General features: G+C 32.4%; 1 protein-coding gene across 1 annotated transcript; it reads left to right on the top strand.

Annotated features, from left to right (window-relative positions):
* The first annotated feature begins 5,032 nt into the window (after window positions 1-5,032).
* LOC144543799 (lysM domain receptor-like kinase 3) lies at window positions 5,033-6,524 on the top strand. Its single transcript, XM_078292205.1, has 2 exons — window positions 5,033-5,992; window positions 6,086-6,524. Exons 1-2 carry the CDS (start codon window positions 5,128-5,130, stop codon window positions 6,391-6,393), a joined length of 1,173 nt encoding a protein of 390 aa, XP_078148331.1. The 5' UTR covers window positions 5,033-5,127; the 3' UTR covers window positions 6,394-6,524.
* Window positions 6,525-22,714: the final 16,190 nt, after the last annotated feature.

Below are 22,714 nucleotides of genomic sequence, written 5' to 3'. Positions count from 1 at the left end.
TAAGTGTATTACATTAAATATTACAACTTTGCAATGTGTGACAATGCATCATATCGATTCGTGCATCACATTTATATACTTCCGATTTATTAAATATAAGAGTTAGAATTGGTCTATTTCACGTGATGGAACGGGTCACGTGAATTGGAAGTATAAGAGTTTAGAATTGGTCTATTTTGCAGAATGGTTTTGTGAACGGGTCGGTGGCAGAATCTTAAATTTAATAAATCGGAAGTAGACCAATTCTAACTCTTATATTCCACGTTTACAAAATGAATTATTCGGTGGCAGAATCTTAAATTTAATAAATCGGTCTGCAAAATAGTTTTGCGAACGGGTCATGGAACGGGTCGGTTCGCAGAATGGTTTTGTGAACGGGTCAGTCGGGAACGGATCGGTGCACAAATTCATTTTGTGAACGTAGCGGAATCTTAAATTTATGAAATCTGGTGGTATTTATTTAATTCCGATTTATTGGGGTGGTACTTAAAAAAAACGGTTTTATTTATCTAAAAGCACATTTTATTTTCAAGCTCGTATGAAAGCATAATTAAGAAAACCGAAATTTTTGTTGAGTTCCGTGCTGTCCCACTACATCAATCTATCTGGGATCCACTACACTGTAAGATATATTATATATATGATTGTAAAATGGTACCCGCGGAATTTTTTTATAAATCATAAATAGAAAAATAATTTTTAGAGAACCAGCATGATTGTTTTTTTTTTTTGAAAAACCACAAAGACCGAGTAGAGCATTCGGGCTCCACTTTTTTTTTTTCTCCAGACCGAATGCTCCACTCGGTCTCACTCTTTTTTCAACTTTTTTCAACTGGCAAACGGTGTGGCATATGTTTTATGTATATGTATAGAGAGTGACTTGAAATTTCAAAATCCAAAAAGTCGATCCGAACCGTTCATCTTGTTTTCCATATTAATATGTGCTTGGAGACCAAATTTTACATTTTTCTGAAATTTTTTACTATATATTAAGTCACTTTGAAAATTGTTGATCCAACGGTGGCTTAACAAAACAGTAAAATTAGCAGCCACCGTTGGATCAACAATTTTCAAAGTGGCTTAATAAATAGTAAAAAAATTCAGAAAAATGTAAAATTTGGTCTCCAAGCACATATTAATATGAAAAACAAGATGAACGGTTCGGATCGACTTTTTGGATTTTAAAATTTCAAGTCACTCTCTATACATATACATAAAAGGATTATTCGGATCTTATGTGGCCGAATCTGTGAAAAATTGAAAAAAATGGTGAGACCAAGTGGAGCATTCGGTCTGGAGAAAAAAAAAAGTGGAGACCGAATGCTCCACTCGGTCTTTGTGATTTTTCAAAAAAAAAAAACAATCATGATGGTTCCCTAAAAATTGTTTTTCTATTTATGGTTTATAAAATTGATCCTTGTTTGGCATATTATTTCTTTTCGTTAATTAATTATTATCTTTTTGTTCCGCAATGAGTACAGTAACCAATAAAGTATACCAGCCACTACGAAGGTTTTCAAAAAAAAATATAATAATAATAAAGCATACAAAATTTGTTAAATATGTAAGGTGGAATTAGGGGTGTCAATGGGTATTGTACGAATCGGGTGGAAATATTTTCATATTCATACTTATTAAAATTGACTTTATTCATATTCTGTCCATACTCATTAAAAAATAACTTTATTCTACTCTATTCTTATCCGTTAATATTATCGGATAAAGAAACAATAACGGGTGAATAACAGATAATTCTAATATAATAATTAGTTTTATTATATTTTACAAATTAAACATCAAAAACTCATTCATTTCACACATGCATAATTGAATTTTTAATAAAAAAAAATAAAAAAAATATGCAATCAATTTCAACTAAATTATTTTTTATAAATGAAAAAAAATTCAAAAACACAAATACATATTAAGCGGATTGGAAATTAAATTGAATATATATTTAGATTTTTATAATTATCCTATATAATAACGGGTACGAAATAGTCATTACCTATGTTCTTACTCATTTAATTAATTAGTGAAAAAAAAAATGTATTCATACTTATATACCTATAGCCGCCTTATTAAATTCAATACGGATCGGATAAACGGCTAAAAAGTTAGCATTGACACGCCTATCCGGAATCTTCAAAAAAGTATATTACTATGTCAACTGTGCAGTCAACATCACATGCTCTTTGTCCAATAACAATAAAACATCAACTGGAGATTACTTAATCAGGGCATTAATAAGAACCACATTTGCTGGGAGCCCAAAGTCTAAAGATAGTCCAAACGAAAGAGGAACCGGATCCTATTATTTTATTTTAAGGGACCAAAGTATAAAAATATTTGTACGAAACATGATACATAAATTTAGGACTGTCAAAAAAGCTCGCTCGTGGCTCGCCTCTAGCACGCTCGCTAACAGCTCGCTCAGTAGTGGATCGAGCTGTTAACGAGCTAGCTCGACTCAGGCTCGGGCCAAAATAAACGAACTGAGTCAGGAGTCAGCTCGGACTGGACCAGCTCGGCTTGTTAAGCTATAGTGAATTTAGGATTTAGTCCCGTATAATTTTAAGTCTAGTCCCATTTTCAAAGGCGCAATTATGCAAAATTGATATATTTTTGGTTTGGGAAGAAAGGATATGGGCTTTAGTTGCTTGAGATGTGCCTGCTGGACAATTTCTTAAATTTTTTGAATGGGATTTCTTTTTTTTTATTTTTGAATTTGTATAATAGCAGCCCAATAAAGCCCAGCGAGCCAGCTCGTCAGTTCGCGAGCTAGCTCGGGCTGACTTGTCACAAGCTGAGCCAGGGATTTTGGTTCAGGTGACCTAGGTCCAGCTCGCTTGGTTCAGACTCGGGCCAAATTAAATGAGACAAGCTCAGGCCCAACTCGGCCCGAGCCAACTCGTTTACAGCCCTAGCCCTGATGTTGTTATGCCTTGAGCAACTTGTATAAATGTATTTACACAAAATTGAAGTATCTATTACGGATACAAAAATATATATCAGTCGATCTTCGTGTATTGTTCAGATAAAAAGCACATAAAAATGTACAAGAAACATATTAAAGAGATAAAAACAAGTGTAAAAGAGAGAGATGATAGAAGCAGAGGCAGACTTAGGATTTTCATCAGAGGGCAAAAAATATCAAATCAAGTTTAAATAACTTATCATATTTAAATCCATTAACTAATTGGATACTCGATAAAAAAAAAAAAATACTTTTACTTATATTTTTCAATACTCTGACTTATAATTTTTGATGCTTTACCTGTTACTCTAGGTCGCCCAGACGCCCCTGCATAAAAGCAAGAAAGAAATGATGAAAATGAAAGAGGGAGAGTGATGTAACAGACGCATCACATAAACATGACTTGAGAAGAAAATAAATGTGAAAGAGAAAAGAACTGAATCAAATTTTGACGGAATTTGTTTGAGTAAGAAATGGAACGAATAAAAGTACGAGGCCGATAAAATTATTTTTGCTATTATATTGTTCAAGTGAGACCGTCCGATATCAAATTAACAGCTTATGATTTAGTAACAGGATTGTTGATAAGAGCATCTTCTTTCCCAAATTGTTGTGAAAAATTAATGTGAAAAGGCTGTTCTAAATTGCTTTTTTTTTTTGAAAACTTGACAGGGACTCCCAAGTGATTTATTAAACTTAAAGGTCTCAGGCTGTTCTAAATTGCGAATTTTTTTGATAAACCATAATTAAGAAAATCATTTTTACTAAACCAGTATGATTGCTTTTTTTTTTTTGAAAAACCACAAAGACCGAAAGCTACATTCGGTCTACCCATTTTGTTTTTCTCCAGACCGAATAGAGCTCTTGGTCTCAACTCTTTTTTCAATTTTTCTGTGAACGGCGCCACAGAAGATCTGAAAAAGGCAAGACCGAAAGTAGCTCTAGGTCTCGATATATTATCATTAAAATTTTTACTTTTACCGATATATTAACGGTAGAATTTCATTCTCCATTATATCCGAATAACCGGTCTATACATAAATAATATCAATTTTATTATTTGTATATTTATTACATTAGCATTTATTTAATTTTTAAGCAGTTATTAAATTTCTATTTTTAAAAGATTAATAACTTATGTGTAAAATTCAAATGTCAGAACAAAACTGATAATTATGATCTATAACATTTCCTTATGAATACATGAAAACTATTATATTTAGACTTTCTGAACGAACGTTGATCTTTAAATTTATGAATTCCTATAAAAACTAAAAAGTGATAAAATTTTATTTGCAAATAAAAAAATAACATAGATTGAATCTAACAATTTTATTTTGACATTTGAATTTTATAATTATTGCTATTAAAAAATTTAAAAGTGGTCATAAATATTAAAATCTGAAAAACAATCATATTTGATGTGCAAATATTTATATATTTGTTATTATTTTAGAACTTTTTTTAAATCCGTAAAAAAGTTTAAAACAATAATTTTGATATGTTATACGGTTATGATGGAATTTTTTTGATAAACCATAATTAAGAAAATCATTTTTACCATAATGAAGAAAGTCATTTTATTTCATTAAAAAAAAAACTCCAGACCGAATGGCCATTTCAGTCTGGAGGAAAAAAAATACCCAGGCCGAATAGCCATTTCGGTCTGGAGGGAAAATATGTTACACCATCGGCCACACGTCAAAAGTCAGAAAAACTGAAAAAAAGGGGCTAGACCGAGAGCTCTATTCGGTCTTTGTGGTTTTTCAACAAAAAAAAAGCAATCATGCTGGTTTAGTAAAAATGATTTTCTTAATTATGATTTATCAAAAAAATTCCTAAATTGCTAATATGTGAAACTTGAACTTCCTTCCCAATTCCCAAACAGAGAATTATGGGGCCCGCGTATCAGATAGCAGCCAAAGAGTATTTTTTTCACAAGAACGACTCCAGAAATATCTATACTTTTCCAGTTGGCTGTACTTTTCCTCTCATCTCGCTTTCGAGCGTTAGCCAACTTATCCCCTACTTTCTCTGTCTTGTCGAGATCCCGACTCGATTTCTCCGAATTCACACGGTTTCTCCTTTTCAAGGCCCCCCTACGGTCCTACCCCTCTCCATGGTTTCCCAAAAGCCTCCTCTTTTCTCACATGTGCAAGAGCAAGAAAGCCATCGCCGCCACCCCTCCATCCCAGCTTCGACCATCTCCGACGACGCGGCCGCAGGTTTCTTCTTCCACCTCCTCCTCCTCCTCCTCTGTCCCGCTGGCCTCCTCCTCCTCTAGCACCACCAAATCCTCCTCCCAGCTCTCGGCTGTGCGCTCCTCCCTCCCCATTCCCGCCATACTCTATCCATTCCAGGAACTCTCTGTCGCCACCAACCACTTCCTCTCTAAGCCTCTCTCCTCCCCTACGCCGTGCTGGAAGTGCTCCCTTCGCAAGCGCGAAACCACTGTGTACCAGCTCCCTTTCCACCTCTCCGACCCGAAATCTCTCTCCCATTTGCTCTCGCTTTTGATCCAGAGCCACAGTGCGAATCTTGTACCTCTCCTAGGCGCCTCTCTCCCATCCCCTTCCCACCATTACATCTACCTCGTATACTCGTTCACACCATCTTCATCCTCGCTCTCTTCATGTTTGCGTAATCCGCACAATCCTTCTTACACACCCCTAAGCACCTGGCTTTCCCGCGCACAAGTTGCCTCTGACATGGCAACCGGGTTAGAGTACATCCACCTCCATTCCCCGGCCTCCTTTCACAGCCGCCTCTCCAGCTCAGCCATTCTGGTAACAGAGCAACCTTCTATCCGTGCTTTAATCTCTCTGTACGGTGCTGCTGACCTGTCAGGTGATGTGGGGCCCACCTCTATTGAAGAATTCAGAAGAGGTTATACTGCCCCAGAAGTGGTGAGCTGCATAACCGGTGTATCTCACCAGTCTGACGTGTATGCTTTGGGAGTGTTGTTGCTTGAGCTGATCTCTGGTGAAGAACCAGTCAAGTACCGATTGGACAAAGGTATATTTCTTTATATAAATATATATTCTTTGCACTCCAAAAACATAGCAGGAAACCAATTAGTTACAATGCATCGGATATCATTCTTGATAGGTACTAAAGAAATGAAGCAGGTGTCAGTAATTGACAAAGCAAAGAAGGTGGTAAGAGGGGAAGAGGAGGAGAAGAAAGGGAAGATAAGGAGGTGGGTTGATAGAAGATTGAATGATTCTTTCCCGGTGGAGGCTGCCGAGAAGTTAATTCAAATTGCATTAAAATGTGTCGATCAGGATCCGGAAGCAAGGCCTAACATGGAGTGGGTTTCCGGGAAGGTGTCGAAGGTTTTTCTCGAGTCAAAAATGTGGCACGATAGATTGCGGGTGCCGACTGATCAGATTTCCTTTTCGATTGGTGTCCGGTGAACATACAGTTTGGCTATACAGTTTGGCTGACTGATTGGATTAATTGGGGTAATTTAATTTAGTGCAAAGCAAAAAAAAACTAACCATATAACCTTTTCTAATATCATTGATTGAAGTGGAATTATGGTGTTTGTAAATGAGTTCTGAGTTTGACTAGCAGTAGTTGTAGACTTGTAGAGTTGTAGTTCTCTGCATACCGGAGTTGTAGCGAATTTGAAAATGAATTGAGATAGAATTATTGATCTAGAAGCAGAGATCAGGCTTTTCTTTTCTTTTCTTTTCTTTTTATTGTCAAGAAGCACAGAACTACAGAAGTTCATTACTAGATAATTTAATTATGGCGGGTTATGTAAACGAATATACTCTTATCATTTTTCTAGACTGATAGAAACCAAGTCCTTTTATCCATTGACTAGCACAGGCGACCATATTTGATTGGGATAGTACACCGATTCAAATGAATTCATATCCTCTGCATTAACTCAAAAAAAAATCTTTGGAGTTAATGAATCACGACCATTCGATCCGCTTTAAGATCTGTGCAGACTAAATCCACACTAATATTAAAGCACCCATAAATTATAATATGTGGCTGAATTGGCTCAATTAAAAATTAAAAAATTAGACAGTTGAGATGCGTTAATTCAAAGGATGCTCTTTTGATTTAATTCAGACTCGATTCAAATTTTTATATTTTAAATTGGATCGGAACTATTTCATATAGTAACGTATCTGGATCAAAATTTTCATGGTACTCTTTTGTTAAAACTTAAATCATATGATCTCTCTATATCCTCACTACTAGTATCACGTTGGATTTTTTGGCATCCAAACATCTATTTGTCCAGAGAGGATCTGAGTCATCCATTCAAAAGATCTCAGCCATTGATCAAAATCATTTTTCAATCTCAGCCATTGATCATAAATTCTGATTTTATGCATCTGTTTTATGTTGTCAAACGTGTAGAAGTCTAGATGTAGTTCGAAACATACTCGCTACATGAAAAACCGCATAGAAATTATTTCACTTAAACAAATAGAAAAACACGTTTTCTCTGTATTCGCTTCTTCCCAACGCGAATACGCGTCTCTTTTCCTTTTTTTTGAAGCACCGATCCAGGCATCTCCTTTTTCAATACGCCGCGAGAGAGAGAGCAGAGAGAAGGACAACGGCGGCTCCTCTAGGGTTTTCATTTCGCGGCCAAGGGGAACGATGACAGCTCTGAGACTCTCTTCCTCTCTCTCCGCGACTCTCTCAGATGGGAAAAACAAAGAGAAATGAAAAATGCGAAGGAGAGGGTTGATCAATGTAATCTACGGGGGTCAGTGATCGATTGCGCAATGAGGTTGCCTAACTTGAATCTAAGGTACTGTTTTGCTGCATTTTTTAAATTGACCCAATCTTTTGTTGTATTTTTTAATTTGACTCAATTTTTCTCATATAAGAACTAATTTGACCCAATCTTTTGTTGTATTTTTTAATTTGACTTAGTTGATTATTATTTTTTAATTTTAGTTGATTATTATTTCTAAATATGGTTTTAGATGGGAGGAATAGAAGGAAGTCAGAATTTTGAACTGGGGTTTTTAAGCTTACCATATGATGTCTCATGCCTTCCAGTTCCTCTTGATGCCTTTCTTAAAACAGGGGGTAGAGCCGTAGAGGTGGTCCTTCCCTTACAACTAGCATAGGCCCAGAGGATGAGCAGCAACAGTAGACCATGTGGTGCTATATGCTGATAACTATAGGGTCTTCTGTGAATTTTACGTTTGTATGTTGATACTTAAGTTACTATGTTGCAGTTAGTAGTATTGTTACTTGGGGGATTTATTTTGTGTTGTTATTTTGGTTGCTATATGCTGATTGTATTAAGTTGAATTAGGAGCATTTTTGTATGAATGGTGCTGGTACCGGTGGTTTTGTACCAGTAGCTATGCCGTTCTACAAAAAAATATTTTATTCATTCTTAGTTCTTAAAAATTCATGTTATTCATTCTATGTCACTCTTCGAAAATTATTTTATTCATTTCATTCTCCATTGCAAAGCACGGGTACTTAACTAGTACATATAGAATTGAGCTAATTTGCTTTATAAAGAATGGGCACTTTTGTACTTCACACTTTTCCGTGACTTTTTTAAAATTCAAATAATCGATATAAATTATTCAACGTGATATTTGTATTAAAATGTACTTAAAATGTTATGTACTTGAAGATTAAATTTTATATTTTTTTAAAATATTTTATAATTTTTTTTAATGAGTATGGTTAAAATGCATTATTGGTTTTATGCTCCACATCCTTATATTTGTTTTCAAAATCTGAATAGTAGATCTGAACCGCTCAATATGATTTTTCATATTAAAATGTGATTGGAGACATTTTGGGAACATTTTTAGAAATCAGTGTTTTTTATTATCCGTAAGTATATGAAAACAATGATTTTGTACCTATTTAAAAAAATTCCAAAAATATAAAATTTGATGTTCGAATTAATTGTTCAGACTTTGAAAATCTAAAAATGTGGAGTATGATTGGAACATAAACCAATAGTGCATTTTAACCCTATTATTTCTTTAGATAAATACAAAAATGTTGATTTTTCATGGTCTAGAATGTTCAGAAAAAATATTAATTTTGTACCTATTTCATAAAATAGTAAAAAATTTACAAAAATTGTAAAATTTAATCTCCAAACTCATTTTAATATAGAAATCATATTAAGAAATACGGATCGACTATTTGAACTTTAAAAATAAATATATGTAAAATACAATAGAACCTATGCTTTTATAAAGGAGTCCACTTCATTTAAAATGAAAAAAATGTTGTAAATCAAAATTATTTTGTTGTCATAATGATATAACGCTACATGATATAACAATATTAAAATAACAACACTAAATTATATTGCAATTTATCTAAATTAAATAATATAATTATATCATGCAATTTTAGCAACTAAAGATACTAATTTTATTTTAAAATAGAGAAGAAAGATGAAATGACACGTGCAATTGTAAAGCTACTTCTCAAATATGAAATTTCCCAAGTATTGTTCCACATATTTAATATGTAATTTGTTTGAATTTGAAAACGTCTTAGTCCCATTTATTCAAGTGTAGTTTGTTTGAACATTTATAAAGGAGTCCACTTCATTTAAAATGAAAAAAAATGTTCTAAATCAAAATTATTTTGTTGTCATAATCCTACATGATATAACAATATTAAAATAGCAACTCTAAATTATATTGCAATGTATCTAAATTAAATAATATAATTATATCATGCAATTTTAGCAACTAAAGATAATAATTTTATTTTAAAATAGAGAAGAAAGATAAAATGACACGTGTAATTGTAAAGCTACTTCTCAAATATCCCAAGTAATGTTCCACATATTTAATAGGTAATTTGTTTGAATTTGAAAAAGTCTTAGTCCCATTTATTTAAGTGTAATTTGTTTGAACATTTATTTTAGCAATATAATTTAGTTTGTTTGAAAGGAGTCCACTTCATTTAAAATGAAAAAAAATGTTCTAAATCAAAATTATTTTGTTGTCATAATGATATAACGCTACATGATATAACAATATTAAAATAACAAAACTAAATTATATTGCAATTTATCTAAATTAAATAATATAATTATATCATGCAATTTTAGCAACTAAAGATACTGATTTTATTTTAAAAGAGGACGGTTCAAATGCACCCAAATTTTTGTGCACCAAAATGCACCCTATCTTTCAAATCTTTTTTCTCCATTTTCAAAGACCGAATAGTCAATCCGAACCGTTAGATGCGATCTATATATTAAGATGTGCTTGGAGACCAAATTTTATATTTTGTGGAATTTTTTTACTATTTATTAAGCCACTTTGAAAATCGGTGATTTTACATTTTCTGGACCATTGGATCAGCAATTTTCAAAGTGGCTTAATAAATAGTAAAAAAAATCCAAAAAATGTAAAACTTGGTCTCCAAGCACATCTTAATATATAGATCACATCTAACGGTTCAGATTAACTATTCCAACTTTGAAAACAGAGAAAAAAAATTGGATACATTTAGGTGCACAAAAATTTAAGTGCATTTGAACCCTCCTCATTTTAAAATAGAGAAGAAAGATAAAATGGCACGTGTAATTGTAAAGCTACTTCTCAAATATGAAATTTCCCAAGTATTGTTCCACATATTTAATATGTAATTTGTTTGACTTGAAAAAGTCTTTGTCGGTTAGTCCCATTTAATTATTCGAGTGTAGTTTGTTTGAACATTGAACCGCTAACTTTGAGGGTCAATGTTACGGTTTTGAAAGCCGCTAAATATATTACTTATATTTTAGTTGAATTCATGTAACTGATATGATTTTTTTTTTTTATGTAATACGTCGTTCTTTTTTTATCTTTTTGACAGATTAATTTGTTAATTAGAACAGTAAATTTAGCACTATTCAAATAATGTATATCTCCTACAATAAGGCTTGAGATGCGACTAGTCGTAAAATAATGTGTATTTGTAAAGGAAGGATATGTTAACAATCAAGTTTTTAAATAATTGTTAAGAACTAATTTTTGATCTACTAGTAAAGGAGAGGTCATGGGTTCAAAATCTGAATAAGAGAAATTCTTTGTTATATCAACAAAGGTATATAATTTGGGATCTGAATCTGCTATAATTCTTCATATGTGAACAATACCTTAAAATTCCTGCTAACTGTTTGGAGATGCGTGCACAGAAAAAGTTGAACGGCTGGATTTGAAAAGGCAGAGATTTCCCGGTATTGTTCCTCCAATTCAGACCGCAGCAGATTTATTTCCTAAAATTTGATGGCTTCACCTTTATCTTTCTTTCAAAAAAAATTTTTAATAATTGTTATAACGAAGGGTAAAAGTTTTGAAATTCGAAAATTAAATTTTAGTATTATTTAGAAGAAAAAAAGTTATGTAAGATTTAGGTAAGATAAAAAAAATTATTTGGCGAACAATCCATGTTACGGTTTTCAAAATTCTTGATGGATAATTATTTTCTGTTTTAATCAAAGTAAATGCGATACACGAATAATCTAATATAAAACCTTATCTAAACTTTTGTATTTTAGAAAATGATAATATCTGAATAGTTATTCTGATTTTTTTGTTGTTGTGAACATATTCCATTGTATATTAAAGTGTGAATATATAAAAATATCTTTAAAGTGCTAAAAAAAAAAAGAGGAGGGATCCAATTACACTTTTTTTTTGTGACACCGAATTACACTCTCAATTTTTAAAGTTTTCAAAGTTTAAATAGTCGATCTAGACCGTTCAACATAATGGGTATATTAAAATGTGCTTGCAGATCAAATTTTACATTTTTTAGAATTTTTTTTACAATTTATTAAGTATTTAACAAGATCGCTATATTCAGGCCATTGAATTTTTGTACCCATCTTAATAAATAGTTAAAAAAATTCAAAAAAATATAAAATTTGATCTGCAAGCACATTTTAACATACCCATCATGTTGAACGGTTTGAATCGGCTGTTTGGACTTTGAAAATATAGAGTGTAATCCGGTGTTACCAAAATAGGGTGTAATTGGATCCCTCCTCAAAAAAAAAAAAAAATATATATATATATATATATATCAACTGGTATATTACATGATTTGCAGATCTAAAAACCTAACAATTAATATGAAAAAAGAAAATTAGCATCATAATATATTAATTTGTTCAAAGTATTATTTCAATAGGACTCTTGCGATCAACTTCCTATTTTATAATTTCTACAGATTTATATAAGCTTTTATCTCAATTTTAGAAAGTTCTTATATATGAAGTCATGAAGGTTATATCAAAAACATTCTGGCCCAAAGTCAAATGTGTCGGGTCTATTTTCGTTTGGGCTTATTCGGATTCGGTGGTGGGCTGTCAGAAACGGCCCATTGGCTTCCTTCTGGTGAAATATGTCCAATTTAAGGCAGATTTAAATTGAATCGAGAGGATTTGGGGCTCCCATCTTCCTATAATCTCAGTAGAACTAGGGTGTTCTTAAGTTCACCAAGATCTTTGGTGAACTCAAGTCTAAAATCCGTCAAATTGACTTTAAATGATGAATCCGAACTGTTGAAACCTGTCTACCTTACGAGTGATGCATCTACATGTGAAAATTTTAAACATTTGAATTAATTTAGTATAAATTCAAGCAGGTCAGAAAACATTCAAAAAATGAATGCATTAAAATTAATTTATTAACCTTCTAATTTTAACAGATTGACTTTATACTAAATTAATATTAAATGTTTAAAATTCTCACATGTAAACGCATCACTCGTAATGTAGGCGGGTTTCAACGGTTCGAATTTATCATTTGAAACCGATTTGACGGATTTTAGACTTGAGTTCACCAAGAAACTTGGTAAACTTAAGAACACCCTGGTTCTACTTCATGTAATTTTATTGAAGGAGAAGACCACAAAGTAGTCACCCATGTTAAGCGGGATTCGGATCAGTGATTTTACCTTTAAATAAGTTCTCTAACGATCTAGCTAGCTGGTAATCTAATAGACTACTAGTATAGTTTATTCTTTCAAGGGAAGATTTTGCATCGAATCTTGAGACTGAGTCCATCTAAATCTAGTACCCTCTTGCGCTTCATCTGAAATTCACATCCTCTTCAATATTACATAAGAGAATCTTTTACAATTAATGAATTTGGACCGTTACTTTTAACTTGGCACGAATCTCAAAGCGATAAGATGTAATCTCAAACCGTAAAGTGAGGCCCATGGTGTACAGTATTGGAGAGAGGAGTTGAATCCCTTGACTTGGGACTATAGTGGTATAAAAAGTATTTATTATTTCTATTTACAATTTTAAATTTTTACATATGTAGCGTGTCAATGTACAGAAGGGATAGGTTTTAGAGGAGGCATGCTTCCAATGGGGTGACATGGCTAGCAGTTTAAAGGCTAAAAATGAGGTTACCTATTCAAGGGTACATTTAATGAGTAGCAATTTTCACAATTGACTACCTTGGGCCAGGTACATTAATAAATAGCCAAATTGAAACACTTTTTCTGAATTTGTTGTAATAATCAAACATTAATAGTTTGCAATCGTTGTTGCAATTATATAACTTTCTGCTTGCTGTAGTTAAAATTTTTTAGTTTTTTGAAATAAAATAAAAAAAGATAAAATAGCAAATAATAAGAAAAAATAGCATTGGTATCTGCAATTCTGAAATGGCACACCTTTAATGAGTAGCAATTTTCACAATTGACTACCTTGGGCCAGGTAAATTATATATGTCTAGGAAACGAATCCGTTGAAATTCTCATTCGTGAACAGTGTTTCTGAAATCTCTGTTTTTCTGAATTCAACTGTTGAACTGTTTCGAAATGTGTGCACAGAAAAACCAGTTGTTTCGAGATGCATGCATAGAAAAAATTGAACAGCTAGATTTGGGATTTCAGAGATTTCAAAAATAGTGTTCACAAATGAGAAATTTTAGCGGATTTCAATTCTACATCTCTAACTAACTAATTAATAAAATAAAATAGCAAATAAAAATAATAAAAATTAGCATTGGTATCTGCAATTCTGAAATGGTACATCTTTAATGAGTAACAATTTTCACAATTGACTACCTTGGGCCAGGTAAATTATATATGTCTAGGAAACGAATCCGTTGAAATTCTCATTCGTCAACAGTATTTCTGAAATCTCTGTTTTTCTGAATTCAACTGTCAAACTATTTCGAGATGTGCGCATAGAAAAATCAGTCATTTCGAGATGCGTGCATAGAAAAAATTGAACAGCTAGATTCGGGATTTCGGAGATTTCAAAAATAGTGTTCGCAAATGAGAAATTTTAGCGGATTTCAATTCTACATCTCTAACTAACTAATTAATAAAATAAAATAGCAAATAAAAATAATAAAAATTAGCATTGGTATCTGCAATTCTGAAATGGTACACCTTTTGTCCATTTGTGTGTTTGAGTGGGTGAAAGTGGAACACCTAAGTCATATCTCAATAATTGGATGCGCTTGTGCAGTCTGTGGGGATTTTATTGCTAAATAAAAAGCCAACAGCGCCTGCTAATCTTTCTTTTATAATGCTTCAAACCCCACTTGCACTATAAACACGAACGCAATGTAGATTGTAGACTCAACCTCCAACAGCTGCCACTTACAGTACTCGTTAAAAATATGACTTGCTAGCAGCAATATATTGGACTTGTTGTTTGATGTCTGCAAAAAGGAAGAAATCCCAAAATAAATGAGAACAATTTTTTTGGTATTTTTGTTTCTTTTTTTTTTTTGTCAGAAATTCAGAGAAAATAATATGAAGTGAAATAAGTTCATTTCCTTAATTTTTTAAATTAACAAATCAAACAACATTTCCTCCATTTATTTTTTCTAGTATACCCACTGTGACGAATTTTTTTTATAAACCATAATTAAAAAAGTATTTTTATCAAACTAACATGATTACTTCTTTTTTTTACAAGAACTATAAGAACTTAAATGTAATTTAAGTCCGCTATTTTTTTTCGGAATTAAAATGGCATTTCAGTCTCTAATGATTTCATAGTTTTTTAAAAAAAAATAGTGTAGTCGTCGGTGTAATAGCTTGGACTGAGATGGCATTTCAGTCCATTGTTCTTTTTACCCAGGAAAGAATTGGCATTTTAGTCCCATGTAATTTTTATTTTTGTCTCTATGCCTCTTTTGTCCCGGAACTATTCCTATTTTAGTTTCTATGCTTCTGTTTCGGCCAATAATTGCTTTTTGCATAACTATTTTTGTTTCTGCGCCTCTGTTTCAGCCAAGAACTATTCCAGTTTTGGCCAAAAACTGCATTTTGCATAACTATTTTCTGCATAATTATTTTTGTTTCTGCCGTTGAGTCGTTTTCTTGAGTGCGGAGACAGAGGGTTTTTTAAGTACACTAAATGGTAAAACAACTATACTAAATAAGCTAAATAACAAAACACATACAAAATACACTAGTCTTCAAACAAAACATACACCTCTCTGTCTCGACCAAAAAAAAAAAATAACACGGCACCAAATTGGCATTTCAGTCCTGCCCGATAATGAAATGGCATTTCAATCTGGAAACATTTGCGGATTTTCTATGACCGCTGGTCTAGAAAGCTGTGAAATTATTAGAGACTAAAATGTCATTTCAGTTCCGAAAAAAAATAGCAGACTGAAATAACATTTCAGTTCTTATGATTTTTGTAAAAAAAAATAATAATCTTGTTGATTTCATAAAAATATTTTTTTTAATTATTATTTATAAAAAAATTCCACTATGACTGTGAAGGAATCTATATTTCCTTGGAAATTGGAGTCCTATAAGCAGTATTTTTTGTTTATTTGATCATTGCACAAATACTTTTTTGAAAGATCCGTCCTTTAAGTTCAAAATTTAAAATAAACGGTCCGAATATTACATGCTAATTTGAGTCAAGTTGACCCCAGAGACCGAGACGACTTGAAATCATTCTGGTGCAGTAGTGCAAGCCCTTTGGCTTTGTTTGCACCAAATAAAACCAACCTAAGCCTATTATTTCTGGTTTAATTAGCAAACAAGACAAAACTTTTAAAAATGTTGGTAAATTATTGTATTTCAGAATTTATTTTGAACAAACTTTTGAATATTTTTCAGTAATGGATCATGGTATATAATTTTACCCCATACATCCAAAACAGTTGCCATTAATTTTTTGGTGGTGTTATTTTTAGCTCAACTATTGTAATACTGAACGCTGAGAGAGACTTTTATTTCTGAGTACCTGTTTTTACTTGTTACCCTCATTTTCTCTCTTGTGTCTTCATTAATAGAAAAAAGTTAATAAAGAAAAAGGTGTTGATTAGAAAAATATGCTCATAAAAAAAAAATATAGAAATAAGATTCTCCTTAAAATCACATTTTATTAGATTCACATTATATGAAATCTTGCTAACTTACTTTATATATCAAATAAGTTCTCTTTATTGATTTCTCTATGAAATAAAATGAGAATCATATTGCAAAATTTGATAAAATCTGAACTTCTTGACACCTACTGATCTAGAACTAATGCTAGAGTTAAGAGAAGGACATTTCTCATGCAAACTAAAATTGATCTAATCAAACCATGCAAAAGATACTTTTCATAACTAGGGTGGCAAAAAAAGCTCGTAGCTCATGTTTTGATCGTGACTCGTTCGCTAACAGCTTGCTTGTTATTGGACCAAGCTGTTAACAAGCCAGCTCGTCACTAGCTCGGTTCAGCTTGCTTGTGTATATTTTATACTGTCTAGCTCAGTCCAGCTCAGTTTAGCTCGATCTAAAAAGTTTGAAGAATTCATTTTCTTCTTAAACCAAGATTCAATCAGCTCTAGCCTCTAGCAAGCGAGCTAGCTCAGACTGGCTTGTCATGAGTTCAAGCTGAGGTTTTAGTTCAAATGTTCTAGGTCCAACTTACTCGATTGTAGCTCGGTCAAAAATTAACAAGCTGAGCTAGGACCGAGCCAGCTCGTTGCCACCCATATAAAATAACTAGAGGAGGGTTGAAATGCATCCAAATTTTTGTGCACCCAAATGCATCCTATCCTTTTTCTCTGTTTTCAAAGTCCGAATAGTCAATCCGAACCATTAGATACGATCTATATATTAAGATGTGCTTGGAGACCAAATTTTATATATTTTGAAATTTTTTTACTATTTATTAAGCCTCTTTGAAAATCGCTGATTTTGCATTTTCTGGACCATTGAATCAGTGATTTTTAAAGTGGCTTAATAAATAGTAAAAAAATTCCAAAAAATATAAAATTTGGTCTCCAAGCACATCTTAATATACATATCGCATCTAACGGTTCGAATTGACTGCTCGAACTTTGAAAACAGAGAAAAATGATATTTCAACCCTCCTCAAATAACTATCAAGGTATATCTCTCATATCCTATAAGATTTATTCTTAAATTAATTCAATAAAGGTAATCAGTAGTATATCACTATCTTGTCATCACACTTGATTACTGAACGAAACCAATATGGCAATATCTGCATTCTGCATAAATCATCCCAATCGATATACAGACCGTGCAGCTTAGTTTAGGATTATTCAACTGACAGTTCTATTATTAAAAAGAAGTTGGTCAGTCGTTCCAGTTAAAAGTTTAACTAGAGACCAAAAGAACTGATCAGAAGGCAGACTAAACTAATGGCTACATTCCAAACATACTACAGGAAAAAGTTTATCACACTAGACTTGGTAAGCAGTTGTATTTATTAAATATGACAACGACAGATATCTGAGAAATTAACATTTTATGATTGGAACCCCGTCACGGCGAACAAATTAGATTACGCATAAGATCTTGTCCGTCCAATCCTTGATTTGACGGCTACAAAAAATCTTTTCTCCGCCTTCCTCTCGTCGCATCGCAAAATGCTCCACACGAGCAAGTACAATTTCCCCATTCGCTAACCTGGTTGTCCATTCACAACTTTTGCGGGTCCCACACCTTGCCTACTCAGGCCAGGCGCACTAATTCCAGTGCCAGCTCCACTATTCCTTCATACAGCCAGATATTAAAAGCTCATTATTCCAGCTGTGAAAAAAAAGAGAAGAGAAGAGAGAGAAGAAAGAAACAAACGAGAAGAGAATCGTGTGAGATGTAGGATTACCATTTTTTTGGTAATGAATGGATATGATTACTAGTACAGTTTGTTTGCAGGAAGGGAGACGTCAGATCGTATAGCGGGATATCTTTTGAATTTAAATCAGACGGACCAGATTACGAGGCTTACGACCCGAAGTTTGTGTGCCTTAATCATCCTCCAGGTCTTTTACGATTGTCTACGGCCAATGTTTGTGTACAACAATATGTCGTATGTGAATTGTGGGCTTTATATATATTCATTCCTTTATGCCATGGTAAAATGTAATAATAGACGAACTCATTATCTATTCACTATAATAATATCAAGTATAATTGATTACTAGTAGAGCTGCATTATTGGCCAGACGAACAAGATTCTAGTTAACCAAATTTGTACAAGGGATGGCAGAGAGAGAAATAATCTGCTCAAATACTGTAGAACACTGTAGTAAAAAGAAATTGGGGGAAAATGAGGAGAGATATTGCAGACCGTACAGAGGAGTCAGAGTAAAGTGGTTGTGGTCTGGTGGTAGGGCTCATTGGTAGTCGGAAAGAGCACTTGGAGAAGCAAAAGATCCGGAGGCAGCACACTAACACTGCTCACTCAACTTTTATAAATAACAAGTTTATATTTTTCTATAATTGCATAAACTTACAGTTTTTCAGTAATATATTAGATATAATAATTATAAAAGAAGGCTGTCCTATCAGCCTATTGCTGCACAAAAAGTTTGATTTGATTTGAGTTCGATTTGAAACAAATAATTGGTTCGATTATTATTCAAATCGAATTCAAATTGAATATAATTTGTTCATAATTAATTTGCGAATTATTTAGGTTCGAATATCAAATAATACAACTAGTGAATTCAACCATTGATTTTTAATAATGCATGAACCAAACTTATATCAGATCTCAAAATTTGGCTAGTATAACATCAGTGTCGTTTCAACCTATTTAACACCAACTCTAAAACCTATCAAACCGACTTCAAACGGTCAATTCAAACCATTCAACCCGATTTACTTCATTAGTTGTGCCTTTACATGTAAAATTTATAACTTTTCGAATTTATTTAATATTAAGTCAAGCGGTCAAATGTGTGAGTTTTTAAGTTAATTTTAATACATTCATTTTTCAATATTTTTACCGCTTGATTTGATACTAAAATAACTCGAAAATATAGAAAAATTGTATGTAAACGCATCACTCATAATGTAAATCGGTTTGAACGGTTTGTATTAGTCATTCGAAATCGATTTGATAGGTTTTAGAGTTTGTGTTATATAGGCTAAAATGATATTAATGTTATATTAGCCAAACTCTATAATAGTAACTTATAATAGGAAAAATGTTTCAGTAGCGTAACAAATTAACAATGAAATAAGTTTTAATTTGACTAGTTTCACGCCATGATTTTAATCAATCCAGCAGCGTAAAAGGTAAGGAAATCTTGAACTAAGCCCATAATCCAACAGTGTGAATTCGTGAAAGGTAAAAGGTAACCATATAAATTTTGTTCTGCGAGAACAAAAACTAATGCATAGACTACTAATATAACTAGGGTTGTCAAAAAAAATTGTAGTTCATAATTCGATTGACTTCGATTTCAAAAATTTATAGTTCGCAGTTAATTTGATTCGAAATTAGTTCGTTCTGAAACAAATCAAACCAGTTTGGTTCGAATCTTATTCAAATTCAAACTCAAACCGAAGTAAGTTTGATTCGGTCTGATTCCTTTGCAGCCCTATCTCTGCTTCTTCGGGGATTTTCTTACATGTAGTAATTATTAAATTTAAACATACGACAGTAGAAAGAATCTCGTTTCTAATAAATATAAAGAGATTGGGTTCATTGAGTTCGATTCATATATTTTGGATCGAACTTAATGATTTTGATCCAAATTCTTTTTCTTTTTTGAGTTTGGATCTGAACTGTCTGATTTGAGGACAAACAAGCTCTGGTTCTTAGATGATCTTAGAAAAACATAATATTTCAATCTGAACCATTGAGTCTGATCTATAATATTTAGATCGGTCTGAAACCCAATCCTTCTATATATATTAGAAACGAGGTATTATTTCTATTTTCGTACATCTAAATTTAATAATTTCTATAGAGAAAATTTAATCCCTCTGCATAAGAAAGAAAAAGAAAATGAAAAAAACATAATGCAGTTAGGGCCTGTTCGGCCTCCAATTGAGAATGAGTATGGGCACAGAAATTGAATTGAAAAGTACTGTTGATCCCGTGAAAAAAAAAAATTTAGTTAAACTGAATTTTTTTTTTCCACGGAAACAGTAACACAGCTGAACAGACCATTAAATAAAGATGGTTGAAACTTGAAATTCAATCTCTTCTAGGAGCTGGTCGGTAGGGGTGCAAAATTGTTTGTATCGAAAATCAACAATTTTATGTTATTTTAATCCTTGTTCGTTAAATCAGAACAGGTAACAATTCTGTCTTATACTTCATTAATAAACCCGAGTTTGTTTTCTTATTTTGGAAATTTTTCCATAATTTCACCTCTTTTGAAATGTCAATTTTATACAGTTAGAATGAAGTGGGATTTGTAGTATGTGTCATGTTATGAGTAGAACTAGGATGTTCTTAAGTTTACCAAGTATTTTGGTCAACTCAAGTCTAAAATCCATTAAATCAGCTTCAAATGATGAATTCGAACAGTTGAAACTCGTCTATGCGTCTTTTTGTGAAAATTTGAAACATTGAAATTAATTTAGTATAAAATCAAGCGGTCAAAAGACCTTAAAAAAATGTATATATTAAAATTAATTTATTAACCTTCTAATTTTGACCGATTGACTTTATACTATATTAATTCAAATGTTTAAAATTTTCACATGTAGACGCATCACTCGTAAGGGAGGCGAGTTTCAACTGTTCGAATTCATCATTTAAAGCCGATTTGATAAGTTTTAGACTTGAGTTCATCAAGAAACTTGATGAAAATAAGAACACCCCAGTTCTACTCGTCATGTTATATATATGTGTATTGGTCACAATTCGCAAAGGCACCATGCCCTGCTAGAACGGGTTACTGTACGTGATGTGTCGTGTTATAATAGGACGCATATTGTTTTCTCGTACGATAATAAATATAGTATAGTGCAAAATATACTGACATACAGTATGTGTCCTCTGTTAGGAATAAATTTAGAATTTTCGACAGAATACATATAATTTTATGTGAATTGGATTTAAATAGCTAGTTAGATTCAAGCACATCAAGTAATCGGATACTAGAAAAAAGAACAACTATGTAACTTATAATTTTCTCTGACTTCTAATTATAATTACCTATCAAGATTCAACAAATTTATTCTAATTTTAATATGAATTATGAATTAAAATTTTAGAGGGGAACGAATAACACCATAAGCAAGTTGGTCCGAACCTACATATCTCCATAAATTTTCAAAATCTAATAAAAGACAGTTAACCCCTAAGTACCCCTGCTATCTAGAGGTATGTTTTGTTGCAAAACAAAAATAGTTCTTTTGTCATTTGTCTTATTAGAATATGCAAATTTATTATAAGGTGCGTTTGGATGCTCAGAGAATAGAGCTACTCTCAGAGCAGAGTCATCCAAATATGAAACTAAAATTAAGAACAGCGTAGGAATAGCTATTCCGCTATTCCGTGAAAACGTTGGGTTAGCGATTCAGCACCCGCTGGCCTTTGCTATTCCTAACATACAATCCAAACAACATTTCTACCAATCCGGAATAGCCAAAGTTAGTGCTATTCTTCAATCACTAACCCAAAAATCGCTATTCTTGTACTAATCTTTGCACGATCCAAACGCACCTACTCTAATAAGACAAAAGAGTTGAATTTACTATTTTAGCTATTCAACCACATCTAAGCAAAGAACAAGTTATTCCGAATATCCCTGTTATAAGAATAGCATATTCTTACTGCAACGGTTCAACCAAACATACAATACGTTGTCAAGTTTGTCTCTTAACCTCTCATTTTCTTTGCGTAAAAGTTTTTGAATCGTTAAGAGAAAAATGAAATTAATGCACGGCAGCAAGACTTTATTCTCAAATTAAAAAGTGCGTGACAGGTGATACATATATTAAATGAAATGAAATTTTGAAGCATTGACAGTTTAAACTTTAGAGAATTAGTTGAGCGTTATCTACATGTTTGGTCGAAATTTTTAAGCATTTGTTTTGTTTGTCAGAATTGGTACTTTGTTTGATTTGGTATCAATATCTGACAAGTGTCACGTTAGCATCTTGAAATTTGTTGTAATTTCTGACTGCAGTAATATAAAAATAAAATATGGTATTATGATTGAAATGTATAAATATATATGATATTGTTTTGAGAAAAAAATATTCACATAGTTGGTGTAACTTTTAAAAAAACTATATCGATAAAGAGACCCTATTATTATTAATGTTATTAAATACGGTTTCTATGCGGTATGTGGAAAACCACCGCAGACTGCATATGCAGAAATTTATGCAGTCTTATATCTGGAAATTTTAAATTGAGAATTAGTATACATATAAACAAATGATGAGGGATTCAATTATACATTTTTTGATGACACCGCATTACACTCCATTTTCAAAGTTTTCAAAGTTAAAATAGTCGATCCAAACCGTTTAACATAATAGATATATTAAAATGTGCTT

This window comes from Carex rostrata, chromosome 25 (genome assembly GCF_964058835.1).
Source record: "Carex rostrata chromosome 25, lpCarRost1.2, whole genome shotgun sequence".
NCBI classification, from domain to species: Eukaryota; Viridiplantae; Streptophyta; class Magnoliopsida; order Poales; family Cyperaceae; genus Carex; species Carex rostrata.
Note: the sequence above shows the minus strand (reverse complement) of the source record. Positions and strands in the feature narration are given on the sequence as shown.